The sequence below is a fragment of the Oryza sativa genome, chromosome 7, assembly GCF_034140825.1.
Source record: "Oryza sativa Japonica Group chromosome 7, ASM3414082v1".
Classification (NCBI taxonomy): domain Eukaryota; kingdom Viridiplantae; phylum Streptophyta; class Magnoliopsida; order Poales; family Poaceae; genus Oryza; species Oryza sativa.
This window is the reverse complement of record NC_089041.1, coordinates 1,843,932-1,861,444: the sequence shown is the minus strand read 5'-3', so window position 1 is coordinate 1,861,444 and position 17,513 is coordinate 1,843,932. Positions and strand designations below refer to the sequence as shown.

Genomic DNA, 17,513 nt, shown 5'->3' with positions numbered 1-17,513 from the left:
CACACAAACACTTTATAATCGATGACCATACTACAAATTCACACAATCGCGAGCTTTATGTACACCTAATAGCACTTCATCAGTACAAATGGTTGAGGTCATACAGTGGCATGTTTGTCACGGTTAGTCCCAAAATTTTGACAAATTAACCCTTTTAGAAAGCTTATTTTAAAAGTAGATTGTGCCAAAAATTTACTAAAAACTAACAATTTGCTTAGTGCTATCAAAGCTCAGCATCACATACATTGGATAGGACCTTAGCATCAATGCTTGTGGCACAGGTGTTATAGCTCAGAGACATCTAGGTTTGGCAGTGCTGAGAAAATTATTTCATTTTTACAACAAATTTTGACACGGTCTATTCTTGAAATAAGTTTTTTCGAAAGAGTCAATATGTCCAAATTTCGTTAGTCACCACTCACCACCATTGGAAAGACTCTTATTGGGCCTTAATGGGCTGGACGGCTACAGTCGGGATCGCCGGCGCGGCCTGCGTCGGCCATGGCCCATCGGGGGGAGGAGCAATGTACGGCGCCGCCACTGGCTCACCGGCATGCGCCGCCACGCACGCCGCCGGCGAGGTCGGTGCGTCTCGCTGCTCCACCGTCTTCTCCACCTCCGGTCTCCGTCTCGCCCACCGACTTGTTCTACTGTTCACATGTCGGCCGCTCTTTGCTTTTTGATTTTTCCTCATGTCTTCTGTTTGTATTCTGTACGCAAACCATTGTTTGATTGTTTCCTTGTCTTGGGTTTTTGAGCTACGACCGATGAGTCGTAGAGGAATAAATCAAGCGACTAAAAGTAATACTCCCTCGTTTTTTTAAGCGATGAAGCCGTTAATTTTGAACACATTTTTTAACAATGCGTTTTATTTAAAAATTTTATATAAATGTATAAGATATAAGTCATACATAAAATACTTTTGAGTGATAAAAACAACTCATAAAAAATAAATTATAATTACGTAAATTTTTTTAATAAGCAAACGGTCAAACGTGTGACAAAAGGTGAACATCGTCATCTATTAAAAAAGGAAGTAGTATATGATTAAAATTTATATTTGTATTATTAGTAGTTTTAAAGATAAGAGCAGAAAAAAAGGATAAAATAAATCATAAAATCAACTCTAAAAATGAAATTTAAAATTTAAAATTGACTATGTCTAATAAGCCAACAAGCAAAGATATCGAGTGAATATTTGCCAGGAACGAATTACTTACTGTTGAATTAGAGATATCGAGAAAACTTGGCAGGCAACATCATCTGTTAATGTTATCGTCAAGATAAACATCTGATCGAAACAATGTTATTACCTGCATTGATACACAGTCATTTAGTAGTAGTAAGTACTCAATCATAAACGGGTATGGCACCAAAACTAGGAGTGACCATAAACAGTAGAGTTGACAAACTGACAGCACAAAATTCCCATCAAGTCACTTGCCCAGGCATCAGAGGCAATTTGCACAATGATCATACAACAATGAACCATCATTACTGAACCAATAATGTTTCGTTTAACAAAAACATCTGTAGCATTACAAGCAGTGCCCCATCCTACCCTTTTCTCATTTTCTTTTTCTTTCCCTATTTCTTCTATGCTAGAGTATGTCAGAAGGCTTCTTGTGTTGCTGTACAATTTATACAGGGAGATAGAACAAGATAGCTACTACACTGTACATTACAACACTATGATCTTAAGCTAGGCTACAATTGATCAACTAGCAGATCCTGAGGTTGGGGAATCTGGGGGTGTCCGAGGGATGACGAAATGGTCGACGATCCGCACCGCATTGGTTGGGTCCGAGCCGGAGGCGGCCCTCCATTTGCTGGGGAACTTCCTGGTGTAGCTCATCTGGAATGGCTCCTTTGGCTCCATGTCCCAGTCTGGATCCAGCATCCAGTCTTTTGGCACCTGATTGATTCACAAAGCACAACAGCTTGTTTGGTTCTTTCTAAAGAGAAACATTTATGTAGGTCTCACTGAAAAAATCCATAACTTAACCCATTGAAATGACCCAAGAATTTCACTATTTCGATTTTGCTAATCCTTGGGAACAGTGTGCGACATATAATTCCGAGTCTACATAACCTAGGTCTAGTCTAGTTCTGGAGAAAAATCAATAGGAAATGCTATTTGCTTCTTGAGAACTTTTTTGGATGTTTTACAGATGCCTTCCAGGAGTTAAATAAATATCTTAGTCTTGGGGTTCCAGATACATGAAAGATGTAGGAGAGCGAGCATGTTTGATCGATGCATTGCTAAGCTGACAAACATAAATTAAATCGGCAGGCTTCTTACCTTGTCGACAGCAAAGGTGAAAACTTCAAGGTCTCCATTCTTCTTGATATGGAACCGTGTAAATGCCTTGTAATTGGCTATGCGCAGTGAGGAGAAGGCCTCATCGAAATGAATATGAAACCAGTTTATGCATATGTATAAGTAGCTCCCAAACACCAGTGATACAACTGGTGTTGACAAGACCCAAAAGTACAGGAAGACGCAAACATAGTAGATGATCGCTCCTCCTCGAGGAAGGGACTCTATTCCTTTTCTGCAGATTGTGCTCCTCGTAACTGCCATAACCTGAAATAGCAAATATACATTACAGGGTTGAAAATGGTACAGGAACTCAGAAATAGCGATTCTGGTATATTTATGAAGAATAACCTCAGGGATGTCAAATGCAGACATCAGGTACTTAATGCATGCAGGGTAAAGACCTAAAGTCCATTGTTCCAGACGAGTGCGAAGTCCTGTGGGATCAGGAAAATGCTCACTTTCGACCTTGCGATACCACTCGTAGAGGGTATGGTAGCCTGGATAAGGACAGGAATAGAAAATGAACATTTCAGGCATTAAATAGTTGAGACATAAAATAGAGGTACAAATAAACACGTGCCACATTGCCAACTCATAAAAGGGTATAAGAAACCAATTCAAGAATACACAATGGTTGCAAGTTAGTACACTGTCCTAGTCTCTTCTCCAAACATTTCTGATAACCTTAGGATGACTACCATTACCCATATTGTAACAATAAAGTTAGACACAAGTTCTTATGAAAAAAAAATGGAGTTATAACCAAAGAAATTGACATTAAATAATATAGACTATTATAGAACCGCATTAAGTTTCTGACAGCTGTGGTAAGCCGTGGTAAAAATGGAATGCTGCCATCTTAAACCAAGAGAGAACACAGGATTAAAGCTTGCACAAACATTACATGATATATCAAGCAACGATGCATGAAAAAAAAAGAAAGATAACACACCGACCTGATGTTGCCAATAGATTGTTGCGGATGCATATCTCAATAGCCAATTCCATAAGCAGCATCAGTATCACTGCTGAAGTTAGATGGGCCACAGCATGAAGAAAACCAAGCAAGGCACGTCTTCTACGCGATAGTTTTGTGGGTACAAAGAAAAAAGATACCATCAATAGAGTAACAACACCAGCCAGGGATACATAGGAATGCTCCAGAATCTCAAAAACAACATTCCACATTGCAGTGAAGAAACTATTGACACGGTCAGCCCAAGAGTCTTCACGTAAGATACGAAAGGAATCACACTGAAAATAATATATACTTATGTCAGGCCACAAAAGAACAGTAATTGAGAAACTTCTAGCACTGCTCTAATATAAATTTGATACTCTAGTGCCCAAAGTTGAAATGTGGTTCTTGTTGCTTTAGCTTCTATTATATGGTGCATGCACATTAATTGTCTAGATGAACATTATTTATCACCAACTGTTGGTCCATAGAGTTCATGGAGCAGACTACAGGCAACTAAACCTACAAAGTACAACTATGAACCTATGAGAAATGTTCATGAAGTCTCAGATATGTTAATGCGCCCTTGGGAATAGGCCTGAAATGATTCTATGAGCAAAGCCCTAATAATTTTCCTAAATCCAATTCAACGCAACAAAAAACAAAACTATATAGAGGATATCAGGCATTATTCTTAAGTCCTAAAATACTCTGGAGAGTATAGGTCATGTCCAATATCAATTGTAAGTAGCAGGGCATAATCATCAATGAACTCATACCACCAAGGTTATTTTTCCGTGCCAAACATATACGATACTACTTTAATCAGACAAGCATATAATATGCTGTTGGAGAACAATCCTTCATGGACTTTACAATATAGCATTCGTGCATATGAAAATTGGATGGTCTTTCTAGGCTATAAGTATTCACATTAACCACATAGTGCATAAGCAAAATGATTTACTATGAATTAAATAATTCATAAATAATTTAGTCTCTCACCTGCGGAAACATCGAGAAAACCAAAACAAAGTACACAAAACCACCAATCACATCAAACTGCCAATTCTTCCTTCGGAACTTCAAAATATTACCAAGTGCAATCTGGAAGGGCAAACAATGGAGAGAAGTCAAATTGGCAATAAATAGAATCGGCTCATGAACATGAAAGGGCAAGCTCTGCTATGTAATGAACCAAATGAAGGGCTGAAGGCACACAAGCAGGAATCAACCTTACCTTGCTAGAATCGTCATAAGAAGGATATGCAATCTTTGTTTCATATTTGTTCCCATAAAATTCTCTGAAATTCTCAAAGACATGTGTTGGATGCAGAAAGGCCCCACCACAACCATTTACAAGTAAGTGTTGCACATGAACTGGTTCTTTAGATTCAATGAAAGAATGGCGCATATAATGGTGCAGATCCCCAGCCATCCGCAGTTTGCATCTTCCCTTGAGGTATTCACGTATTAAATACTCAACGTTTGTTCCAGTTTTATCACCCCAGTACCAATCAAGAAGCCAATTTGGCTCATGAGTTATAAGAATTACAGAATCACTTTCTCCAACCTGCATAGTTACAAGTAGTATTAGTCAATAAGAAAACCCACACGCGGTAAACTTCACGTGAAATTATGCATAATTTTCTGGTCATGATAACAACGTCTAGTACATATTACTAACCTGTAGAATAATGTCACTGGTGTACTACAATCAAATTGTGTTTTCACTAGAAGAACCGAAACAACAAATTCACAAATGTAGACCATAGCATTCACCACAAAAATAATTTGCTAATAGCCTAAAGATGACGCAATGTACTTACCTTTTGTTGACATAGCTCTGCAAAAAACTTGAACTGATAGACATCAATGTCACCATGAAGAGCTTGGTCAAGGCCAAAAACCCACCACCCATTAGGAAGCTTTAAGGCAAAATAACTCCTCTTCTGAGGTAGGAACCACCCACCCAGCCAACTTTTATGACAGATATACCTCATGAATGTGTGCAGTCCATCAAACCAATCTGCTCAAAACAATGTGGATTTTGTCAGTCCTGTTTTTCAATAGATCAACCCACAGTAGCGTCATGGAAATATAATTGGGTATTCCATACCAAAACATCATTAGCATAACAAATAGAACACATCAGCGAATGACAAGGAATACATGGTAAGAAAACTTTGTAAACCATGATGCTACTGCATAAAATTACAGATGTGTGACAGTTACCATGGTTTCCAGGAATCATAAAACACTGTGGTCCACGATATTTCCTGAGCTCAGAAACTCCAAGGGGAAGTTCAGGTTTCTCCAATGCTATATGTTCAGGTTTATACCAAGCAGGAGGCTGGAGGGCATACTCGAAAGGGCAGAAAAAACGCCGTTCATATGAAAATGAAGACGGATTTGGATATCTGTGGGAAAAGGAACAAAATTATCATCTTTGTGGAATAGTACACTAATATCAATATGGAAACTCCAAAACTGTATAAGTTAACTAATAACAATGGAAAGGGTACTAATGAGATGACACAAAAACAATATATGATATCATCCATAGCTAAAATTTCAGCTTGCAGAACAAAAACATTCTGCGATGAATTATTTTGCTCGCCTTGACTTAGGCCATATTAATCGAGAATTTTTTACAACGCAAATTGTATGACCAAAGATAGAAACATACGCTAGGTCTCCACCAATAAGGAGTAGCTGTCCACGGGGAAATGTCTGCCTAGAGCCATCCGATTTTATGGCTAAAGAAGGTTGAGCAAGTAACCGTGCTACAGCATAAGTCGAGTTGCCACCATCACCAGTATCTGCAATGAAATCAAACCAGAGTTCGTCTTTTCCATCAAGATGATCATAAAACAGGTCACTACTCTTAGATTCATCTGGAGTTTTGTTCATAGCAGCCTGGTCAAGAATTAAAAAGAAAATATCAATGGTTAAGTTAACAGGACAAATGACCTCGATAGGAAGTGAAAACATAAACCACAATGTAAAAGGAAGTATATATATATCATTCTAGTGCTATCCATTTAACAGGAAACATAGTGGGAAAAAAATAGTGAAGAGGGGATCATGACTTCACGAGATAAGGAAAAGCTGAAAACTAACAACCAAAATAAAAAGAGGAAGTGAGGAACAAGTTTCAACTTCAACAGGTCACATACCTGCATCATCCGCATGTCAAACCGACCAACGAAAAGAGTCACAGATACCATGAGGTCAAAAACGGTTTTAAATAAATCAGTTGATGTCCTGCAGAGCAAGCAAATCGACGAATATTTAGTCACTGTGTACACCAAGCGAGGTAGCAAGAGGTAGAGTGTCATCAGCATACCCAGAGTACCAAGGAACCATGTCCTCAAAATCTGGTTTCAGTTGTTTCTTCAATTTTTCGTACTCCGACATTGTCAAAGGATGAGTTAGAGCCCATCTATAAGCAACTCGAATGAAACAAAGATAAGAAAGTGAGTTGAGAAAAACTAAATAACCAAGGAAACAATTAGTTTCTTTATTATTTGGCCATTATACAAAAAAGAATTAGAACTCAGATCATTATATTTCAAATGATCTGGTTTGTGGTAGAAAACCCAAAACACGGCCATTACACAGTGTGAACATGGTTTTTCCCTTTTTAGTTATCTCCTAGATTTCATAAGCATGTGAAATTGTGAACATGTCTAAATATTCATGTAGCTGAAAGTTAAAAAACCGAACATTAACATATTATATACAGCTCTGTTATATGAACAAATGGTGAAGTTAGTTCCCTTTCCAATATCAACTGTTGCTTTTTCAAGATGAAAGAATCCATATATTTGTCTTCTAAATTTCCATAGTACACAAGTGAGTTATCAGGTGGATACGTTAAGATAGTTGACATACCCGGTTGACCGCTCCACGACATAATTGGCTATGTAAAGACCAATGAATGTAGCCCATAAAGAGTAGACAGGTGAAATGTCATTGGAATGCCCGGATCCATTAGAAGCTAACTGGAGCAAACATAAAAAAAATAAGAATAAACTAAAAAAAAATCAAGAGAAACACAGAAGGTGAAGCAATACTAACTTCTTCATAAATTGCCCATTTAGATAGGAGAGGGTAATCGCTAGCAGAGCCAACCGGAGCAAACCAGGATGAGCAAATCTGCTCTTTAAACTTATGCATGCGCAATAGCTTTGAAATCAGTGAATTGTCATCATGTTTTTTCCACAGAGAGAACGCAACCCAGCTAGCAGTTCTACGGTCAATGGATTTATCTCTCGTAATAGTTTTGTTACCACAGTGGCTGTAAAGTACGCAGCAAGCTATACTTATAACCTGCAACACAGCACAAAATGCAAAAACATAGATAAGGAACAGCTGATAAGTGGTAACTAAACAAGATTAGGTGAAAATAAAAAAAACACTTCTATAATTACTGTATCCAAAGAAACTTACTGCACAATTTTGGATTATAGTAAGCATCTCTGGTTTTTTCTCGGCCATACGAGAAACGAGGCCCAAATACCACAGGCCAAGAAAGATGACATGAAATACGATCAAGAAAATTAGAGAGGAGATATAAATGGTGAGGAAAAGAGAAAGGTTCATCCGTAAATCCAACCCCATTGACTGAAAACTGGGGAGATGGTATAATGCTGCCAAGAATATCCAAGCAATATACCTGCAGCAGGGAACGGCTTTAGAGAACAAATACACCATGTTTTGCTTAATTTACCTTCTCACAGACTCAAGAGGTTGCTTACCAACGACTAAAATTTGAATAGCTCGGTTTGATAGTCTTTCGAATAAAAGGTGATGAGAAGAAATAGAAGAAACCAATTAAACAAGCATACATCGACCACCATTTGAAATTCTTGTCCAACTTCATTATAAGAGTTTGCAAGTTATCCGATGAAACGAAGAAAAGCCAGATGGCAAATACAGCAATCATGAGATGTCTTGAGTGCTCATGTGGGTATGGGTATCTATGAGTCAGGATAGTCCTGACCCTCTCCATTTTGAGGGTTTCAATCAGACGACCAGAACGTTGCTTGCGCAGCTTTTCTCTTCCCATAGAAATATGGCTCCCTGAGTCACTGAGAATTCATAATTGAAACCGAAGCAGAAAGTGTGAGCACTTGGTCACTGGAGAAATGTTCCAGACTTGTGGTCAGAGCTGCATAAATAAAAAAAAATGCTGATGTATAAACTCATTCAAGCGAGTAGTGAACTCAAACGTCAACATCAGAAATCATTTCTAAAAGATATTCAGAGGCATAAGACAAAAATGAAACATACTAAGATAAACAGAAACATGAAGTGGACGCAAGAAAAATCCATCTTTTTTCACACGAAACTAGAATGTGCCTTGCTGCTCATAAATTAACAGATCAAACGAATTTATTCAATGCATTGCCCTGAATTCAACTTAAAAGGAAGGATCCTAAAAAAAATGCGTGGATTGTTTGCTACTCCCACAGGCAGAAGATAACACAATTTAAACACATTAGCATGGTATCCTACAAGGTATATTTATTTCATTAGCTGTATAGTAAAGCCCCTATTTTACTGCAGTGGTTCTAGTACTAGGTCTTCCTACAATTGTTCCCTTAACTCTTCAGGGGAAGAGAACACACATAAAAAAAAAAAGTTCTGGTACCAAGACTCCTACAATTGTTCAATTATCTCTTCCTTCAGGAAGGAGGAACACACATACGAAAAACAAAAGTTCTGGCAGCAATTGTTCACTTGTCTCTTCATGGGGGAAGAACACACATGCAAAAAAAAAAAAAGCTTGTTGCTCTGTACTACAGGATGCTTTCTACCTTGGCACATTTGCAAAATAATTGCTGTGGCTCAGAATTCATACGAGGAGCTCACCTGTGGGCGGCGGCGGGGAGGAAAGGCGGAGACGCGATGTCGGGGAAGAAGAGGCGAGCCGAAGCGATCTGGGCAAGCGAGACCCCCACACAGCCGGCGTGGCGGCGGACCAGCGCGCGCCTCGAAGGCGACGAGAATTGCGGGGGGGGCGACGGCGAGCGATGGGCGTGGACGGCGGCGGCGCGAGCGGAGAAGGCTCGTGTGGTCGGGTTCGTGTCGTGTCAGGGAAGAAGAGGAGGAACAAACAAGTAAAGTAAACTACGAAATGGAAATTGGAAAGGAAAAAAAAAGGTGGGTAAGAACACAGAAGCAGAAAGAAACCAGGAAAAAAAAAGCTGTGTTTAGTTCACCCAAAATTGATAGTTTGGTTGAAAGTGAAACGATGTGATAGAAAAATTGGAAGTTTGTGTGTAGTAAAAAGTTAAAAGTTTATACGTAGTAAAGTTTGGATGGAAAAGTTAGAGTTTAAAGAAAAATCTTGAAACTAAACATGGCATTAATTGGACAAATTTAATTTGCTGTTCCTGCTGGCTGCTGCTGCTTTGGTTTGGGTTGGTTTGGTTTAACTTGCAAGAAGCAACAAGAAGAAAGAGAGACACACGTCAGATTTATTTTATTTGGGTGTCTCTTAACATGTTTCTTAAACAGCTGATATATTTTGTACAAAAACTTTATATATAGAAATTATTTTAAAATATTTAGATAAATTTATTTTTTAAAAAAAAATTAAAACTCAATTAGTAGTGTTTTAATAGTTTCCTGTATTTTTATTTTTATCACTACCGAACAAATTGGGCGTTGGGAAGCGCAGATGATTAAGGCTAGGTTGCTTAATTGTGGAGGAGCTGACAATGACAATGTGAGATGCCCGGATCTGGATGGAACAGTACTGGTACATTCTTTTGTTGCAAGGAATAGATGCTGCCTGCTGATTGCGTAGTCAAGTTGGTATATCATATGCTTTTGTTGAACTTTTCTGCTCTTTAAATTAGAGCCGGAGAAACTCATAATTTTGTGAAAAATCCTCAAACAGGAATTACTACTAGTACCGAAGAAACCATAATCCATCCTGTGGAATTCATCATTTCTTCCGTGCTAAGGTTGCTGCTTGCTGTACTAGCAAGCATTATCGGAAGAACACACATTGACATGTGGTATAATTTTTTTATTTTTTTAATTTTATTAATAGATCTTTTTAAAAAGTATTTCTGAAAATTGAATGTCACGCTAGCTAACAACACTGTCTTGACAAAGTTATTTGGCCACGGGATTCTGATTTGGAAATACTTTTTAGAAACGTCTATTAATAAAATTTAAAATAAAAAAGTCTAAAAAAATAAAAAAATCCACATGGTACTAGTACTGTACAATGGATGATGTTATATAGGAGTAACATAAACAACAGGAGTGACATGTGCATGTGAGGAGTGATAATAATAAATAAACTAAAAAGAAATCGTTGCCGAAAGGTAAGTAGAAAATATAAAATGCTCACTCGGTGGCCTACGTGTCAGAAGCACCAAGGCACACCAAGATGGCAAGACGGACGTGTGGCTACCCTACCAGCGGAGGTGTAGTGCTGTGCTGTGCAGGGACCTTTCCGCTCGTGCCGGCGGCATCAGAGGGATGAAAACGGATCGAAAACGGACGAAAACTAGTTTTATTATTTTTTTTAATTAGAAATGAAATCGAATATTATCGAATACAGATACGGAGCGAATACGAGACGGAACGAATACGGTAGCGAATATTTACCGGTATATAAAAAACCCCTCAAATTGAGTTTCTTGATCAAGGAAGAGATATCACTTATTATTTTAGTTCAACATCTCCAACATTTATATCGTCAATTTTGTAGACGGTCCCACAACCGTATGTGATAATCGATTTCCTCTAAGACCATATGCAAATATGATTATTATTTTCTATTCCCAAGACCTTTTACTAGATATATAACTTACTTACCATTGTATAAATTAGAGATGTTATTTATTTTACTTCACATCTTCAAAACTTGTAATGTTTGTATTATACTTTAAATGCCTTCAAATACAAATGTTATAAACTACAAAGTGGTAGATCCCATTAAGCTCTACAATTTTGATATGGAACACATCTCCATCAGATGTCGTTTGAATTGTAGATCTAAGATTTTGTAAAATTAATATGGTATATTATAATGAATATTTAGACCCTTAAATGACCTCAAATAATAAAATAGTCAATAATAAAGTTGTAGATCTCATCGAGCTCTACAATATTGATATAAAGTTTATCTTCATCCGATTTCGTATGAAAAAGTTATGTATATATACGTGTTTTTTCTAAAATTTGTTCAATGTTTGTGGATATCCGAAAAAAATTCTGGATAGTTTCCGACCGTTTTCTGATTCCGACGGATAGTACCCTTATTGTATTCGTTTTCGTTTCCGAGAAAAAAATATCCGAATTCGTTTCCGAATCCGATAATTTCCGGATAATTCCGACCGAAACTATCCGAATCCGAAAAATGGTCCGGACAGACGGAAACTATCCGAACCAGTTTCATCCATAATCCAGAGCACGCTGCCGACCAACACTGCTCACCAAAATTCGCTGCTGACCGCCTAGGCCGTGTTCTTCCCCCAGATTTTCTAACTCACCTCCCTCATTTTTCACACACATATTTTTCAAACTGCTAAACTGTGTGTTTTTATAAAAAATTTCTACACGAAAGTTGTTTTAAAAAATCATATTAATCCTTTTAAATTAAAAAATAATTAATATTTAGTTAATCATGTAATAATACGTACTTCGTTTTACGTGTCGGCTCCTCCCAAACACAGCCTTAAGACCATCAACGGGAGCGTTCGGTAGGTCGGCTACCATGGCTGCGGCTGCGGTTGCAGCTGCGCACACTGAGTACGGCTCTGTTCGTGTCGGCTGTGCCGCAGCCGTGAAAAATAATAACAGAACAGACCCACTGTGTACTCCCTCCTTCAAAATAAAATATCAATCTTAGGGCAAGTTTTATAAAAGAGGTGGATGTTGTATCTAATCTTGACCACATCATCAACTAATAAATGTAGAGGTAACATGTACAATATATCACATCTATACTAATTTTAATACATTAGCCCCAATGTTTGTTTGTCCAGTCTACTCTTCCCCTCTCTCCTTTTGTCTTGAATTTTATACAGTGGTTGCCTCTTGCATGAGAGGTGGCTGCTTATCTCTCTCATCTCTTCTCTCCTCCACCTCACTATTTTAGCTTATGTGACATCTAAAAGATTGTGCTTGGATGCTCATAGTACTTACCCTTAACCACTTTCACCGTTCTACAACTTCTACCCCTCCATCCTAAAATATATTAAGTTATTAACCAAAATTAACGAAGACACATCATAATCCCTATGTTTTACAACGGGAAGAGTAAAATATAGTAACATATACAGCCTATAACCTACTATTGCCATGAATTCCTATATTTTGTCCTAAAGTGTGCGTATGCTAGTACTATGTTACTCTATTTTAAGATTGAGGGAGTATCAACGTTAATGTCTGTATTTTGTTATATTGGCTTATCAGCCGTAGCCAACCGAAATGTAATTTTAAAATTAATTTTGGAATTTTCTTTAGTCTATTTTACATCACTAGTTTTTAAATCACTAATAATATAAATGCAAAGGGTTATTTATATTTTAGTTGATTCGTCCATTTTTCTATGCCTGATCACTTTTGTCAGCCGTCCTAACTCCTAAAGTATTCCTTTGTGGATGGGCTCATTTGGATCGTACTACAGATTTTCTTAAGGGCATGTTTACTTCCCAAACAAAATTTTTCATACTGTCACATCGAATATTTAACACATACATGAAGTATTAAAAGTAGAAAAAAACCAATTACACAGTTCGCCGAGAAATTGCGAGATAAATTATTTAAGCCTAATTGCGTCATGATTTAACAATGTGGTGCTAAGTAAATATTTACTAATGATGGATTAATTAGGCTTAATAAATTTGTTTCACAGTTTCCTGGCGAAATCTGTAATTTATTTTGTTATTAGACTACGTGTAATAATTCAAATGTGTATCCGTATATCCGATGTAACATGTATGGGTAAATGTTTTGCCAACTAAGCAAGCCCTAAGTTTAATTTCCGTGAGATTCCTTCAACCACATGAAAGACCTGTGAATCTGTGGGCTTGAATAACTTTTCGCTCGGTGGGGCGAGTGCGGACTAAAGTTTCATGCTGCTTTCTCCATTTTCATGAATCTGTGGGCCTCGTCACTGGTTTTTTTTTGTGTGTTTGTCACACTTCTAGTTTCTTTTCTTTCGGTTTTAGTTTCAATTTCTAACAGTTTCTATATTTGAAAATAAAGGAATTTTAGAAATTTATCTAAACTCTTTCCACTCCTCCAGCCACATTGTTTCGCTTATTCATATGCTTATCCAAATAGCTTATTATTAAATAAAAAATTATTTATGAGTAAAACTTATACATATGTGTCCTTAGCGACTAAAAAATAAATGCTATAAAATACACTACGATGAAAGAACCAAAAATTCAAATTCAAAAATAAGTTCTATAATTCAAATTTAACTAATAATCATAATAATAAACGAAATAATTATTACTCACTCCTTCCAATATACTCCATAAAAAGACTTTTGGGGTCTTTTCGGAGGAATTAAGGTTAAAAGAAAAGTGATATAATGTCACTAAATGAGGGGATGGGGAGTGGAAGCCTGGAAGGGTGCATTGCGGATAACATTAGGTAAAAATAAACAAGTGATTTATGAGAAGTAGCACACTAGAAGTTTTTATATTTTAGATCAAATTCTTCGTCAATAATTTCATACCAAATTTCAAACACGAAGAAGGCACATTTTAAGAAAGGGAATAGTTTTTTCTCCCCCTTTCCTTTTTCATCCTCCCCTTTTTTCTTTTTTTTTAATTCCTCCACTCAATAAGTTATTATAGGCTTATGGCATTCCTTCATTTCTATATTGGGAAAATTGGTTATATAGTAGCATCTAAAGTTCACGTTTTTGGTTTTATAGCACCGAAAGATACCGGTTCACTTTAATAGTACCCGAGTAGAATACATGGCAATGAGGGGTAGAGACATCATACCGTGTGCGTGGCTGAGTCAATAGCAATCAAGACGGACGGAAAACAATGTGGACTTTAGATGCTATTAAAGTGAACCGGTATCTTTCGATACTATAAAATAAAAAAACGTGAACATTGATGCTATATAACCAATTTTGTCTTCTTTATTCTACAGGCTGAAGGCCAGCCCAATTTTCTCTCCTCTTAGCCCAGCACGCTGGCCCATCTCCTTGCCCACCCATGGGCCTGAAAGCCGAGTCCCCAGACCCACCTACCCGCGCCGCCGGCGAACGCCGCGCTCAAACCTTGAATCGCCGCCGTTGTTAGACATGGCGGCCGCTCTGCGCAGAACCGCGGCTCCCATGGCGGCGGCGGCGGTGTTCCGGCTCTCCGCACCACCGCGCCACGCCGCTCGCCTCGCGCGGTTCCTCGGCGGCGCCTCCGCTGCTTCCTCCGGTAGCAATCAACTTATATTCTCCTATATATGCTTCCCGTCTTGATCTTGAGTTAGCTTAGCTTAGCTTCTTCTTGGATGTTTCCAGATGCGGCGGTTGCTTCGGGGGAGTTCGTCCCGTGGCACAACGGCGGGGGCGTCTTGCACAGGGCCGCGTCCGTTGACCCCACCGCGGTGGTGGAGGCCGGCGCCGTCGTGCACTCCGGCGCCGTTCTTGGCAAGGATGTCGTCGTCGGCTCGGGAGCCGTGGTCGGGCCCTCCGTGTCCATCGGTCAGTCAACCAGGATCTGGTAATGGTGTTTCTAATCTACGATTCGATCTGAATACAAAGGGGGGAATTCTGTTTGATTTGGTGATTTGATTTTGCTGGTAGTGAGCTGAGTGTGCTTGATGTTGATGTGTGTGCAGGTACAATGTTGTTTTGAGCAATTGTTCGGTGGGCGAGTTCTGCACTCTCCACAATGGCGCCTGCATTGGTCAAGATGGTGAGCATACATCTATGTATTCAGTTCTCAAACGATTACATGATATCAACGATGCAGTGAGGGATAAGTAAGACTGTTGCAATCTTGGACTCTTTCTGCCAGTGAGGGTACTAGTAACTAGCAAGATTGCTGCAATCTTGGATTCTTTCTGCTACCTGCACACATGTCAAACTAGGAAAAAAAATTCTCAACTTGTGAACTGTCTTCAGAATTTCACTACTTTTGCCCAATTACATTTATTGTTGTGGATTGAAGTCCAGTCCATCTATTTAAATGTCAACCTTTTGGGTTTCCTTTGTTTTTATGCTATTCTTGTTTGATGCTCCAGTAGATATTGATTTATGTACTCCGATCAAGCATTAAAACTTGCATCCTGATGCTATTTAGTTTGATGCATCTGTTTCAGGTTTTGGTTTCTTTGTGGGGGATGATGGACAGGTTAAGAAGAAACTGCAGGCTAGTACTCTCTAACAACCCTTTTCTTAGTAAACGTTCTGTGAAGATGATGAGTTAGTAGTTTCCAAATGGAAGGGCAGTGAAATGGTTAGCTGAAATATTCTAGGATCGCAAAGAGGGTTCATTTTGTATTAAAAGGATAAGGAAATGCTCAGTCCTTCATTTGTCACGTTCACCCAATGTGCTTACCTGGTATCAGAGATACAGAAAAAAGAAACTGAGAAAATGCCAGTGACATGGGAGAAGTACTTCTGATACAAATGTTTGATGACTATCACTCTCATAGACTGTATTTAGATGTTTTGTTTTGGATTCAATTGAAACATCATATGGCTATATGTTGAAAAGCTTTATGCTTCTCCAGATGTTGCATGTAAAAATTGGAAATCATGTGGAGATAGGTGCAAATACATGTATTGACAGAGGGAGGTAATTTGTCAGCCTTGAAATGGCAAATGTTCCTTTGGCCACTCCATGGTTGATTTAAATATACCAAACATTTTGTAATATCAGCTCTTTCTTTGTGAATATATGTTTGGTTGAACCTAACCCGCGAGCGGAAATTTTCATCATTATTTACTAAGTGCAGTTGGAGAGATACAGTAATTGGAGATGAAACCAAAATTGACAATCTTGTTCAGGTATTGGATATTCTGCTTAATGTGATTGGACTTCCGCCGCCCTTGTTGTCCAAATTGACAGTTCCTCTTGCAGATTGGTCACAATGTAGTAATTGGAAAGTGTTGCATGATTTGTGGACAAGCAGGAATTGCTGGTTCTGCAACGTATGCATTCCTTCATCTCATTGACTAAATGTTTATTTTGCCTGCTTTTTGAGATTTAGTAACTTGTGTCATTGGCATGTATCAACAGATTGGGGGACTATGTAACCTTGGGTGGTAGGGTGGCAATTCGGGATCACGTCTCCATTGCTTCAAAGGTGCTGTTTTCCCATCTCTGTTCTTTTTTCATAGCTTCCTGCTAACATGATTTAATACTACTTCAGTCTCTATTCAGTTTTGTGTTTATCTGTATTACAAATTTAACTACATTGCTCAATCTATTCTTTTAAGCCTTGACCAACTCTAAAGGCCCTTTAACCATTCAATTTTTTTTTCCTCAATCCATTTACAGGTTCGGCTTGCAGCAAATAGTTCGGTGACAAAGGATATTCAGAAACCCGGTGACTATGGCGGGTTTCCAGCAGTAAGCCTTTCATTTTATAGCTATGACATTACATGTTTAACTTTTTCCTTCACTCACAAATGTTTGCTGTGCCCACTGAATTTAGGTCCCTATAAATGAATGGCGCCGGCAGACTGCAAACTTGCGCATATTTTCGAAGAAAGATGGTGGTAGAAGATAGTATGTACACAATCCTGTGACGCCAAAACAAAATGATGTAACCATATTTTTTTAGCAGATGTATAGGCTTGTAGTTTGCTCTGTGAAGCTGATGCAATACCCCATTTTGTCTAATGGAATCACTGATATCTTTTACCTCAACATCTGAGATGACCCAACTTGTAGAACAAGGGCCGCCATATTCAGCCATCTCAGTATTTGAAATTTGATTTGTTATCTTCTGGTTTGTATCAACAACAGTTCTGGAAGGCCATTTTTTATTGTCAGATATGTAATATGTTAAGCTATCCATCTCAATGTATCGTCCTCTATTGAAATACAAGTAAATTGTCTATCTTTTCTCCTCAGCTTATGCTTCAGTTTAAACTTTCATGTGAACTATCTGGTGCATGTAACTTAATATCCTCTTCTGTTTTTTTCTAGCTATAAGGTATTCTAACTACTAGACCCCTTTGACTTGTAAAAAAAAAAACATAGTAAATTTGGAGGATTTCAA

The 17,513-nt window shown here is 38.2% G+C and overlaps 2 protein-coding genes across 5 annotated transcripts; one reads left to right on the top strand and one right to left on the bottom strand.

Moving 5' to 3' along the window:
• Positions 1-1,476: 1,476 nt before the first annotated feature.
• LOC4342347 (uncharacterized) lies at positions 1,477-9,384 on the bottom strand. 4 transcript variants are annotated; one of them, XM_015792214.3, is made up of 16 exons: positions 9,162-9,384; positions 8,045-8,457; positions 7,737-7,962; positions 7,365-7,616; positions 7,179-7,288; positions 6,631-6,726; positions 6,461-6,548; positions 5,971-6,200; positions 5,517-5,701; positions 5,111-5,310; positions 4,522-4,854; positions 4,287-4,388; positions 3,280-3,577; positions 2,672-2,820; positions 2,303-2,587; positions 1,477-1,915 (listed from the first exon to the last, which is right to left on the bottom strand). In XM_015792214.3, exons 2-16 carry the CDS (start codon positions 8,353-8,355, stop codon positions 1,718-1,720), a joined length of 3,063 nt encoding a protein of 1,020 aa, XP_015647700.1. In that variant the 5' UTR covers positions 8,356-8,457; positions 9,162-9,384; the 3' UTR covers positions 1,477-1,717. The 4 variants fall into 4 exon arrangements, 1 of the variants encoding a protein (XP_015647700.1); XR_010742674.1 differs by lacking the exons at positions 1,477-1,915; positions 2,303-2,587; positions 2,672-2,820 and having other exon boundaries at positions 7,179-7,284; XR_010742673.1 differs by lacking the exons at positions 1,477-1,915; positions 2,303-2,587; positions 2,672-2,820; ... (2 more) ...; positions 4,522-4,854; positions 5,111-5,310 and having other exon boundaries at positions 5,550-5,701; positions 5,971-6,103.
• Positions 9,385-14,536: 5,152 nt separating this feature from the next.
• On the top strand, positions 14,537-17,364 carry LOC4342346 (probable UDP-3-O-acylglucosamine N-acyltransferase 2, mitochondrial). Its single transcript, XM_015789650.3, has 10 exons — positions 14,537-14,713; positions 14,800-15,001; positions 15,120-15,196; positions 15,603-15,652; positions 16,017-16,081; positions 16,242-16,293; positions 16,367-16,437; positions 16,526-16,592; positions 16,787-16,858; positions 16,944-17,364. Exons 1-10 carry the CDS (start codon positions 14,587-14,589, stop codon positions 17,016-17,018), a joined length of 858 nt encoding a protein of 285 aa, XP_015645136.1. The 5' UTR covers positions 14,537-14,586; the 3' UTR covers positions 17,019-17,364.
• The last annotated feature ends 149 nt before the right edge of the window (positions 17,365-17,513 follow it).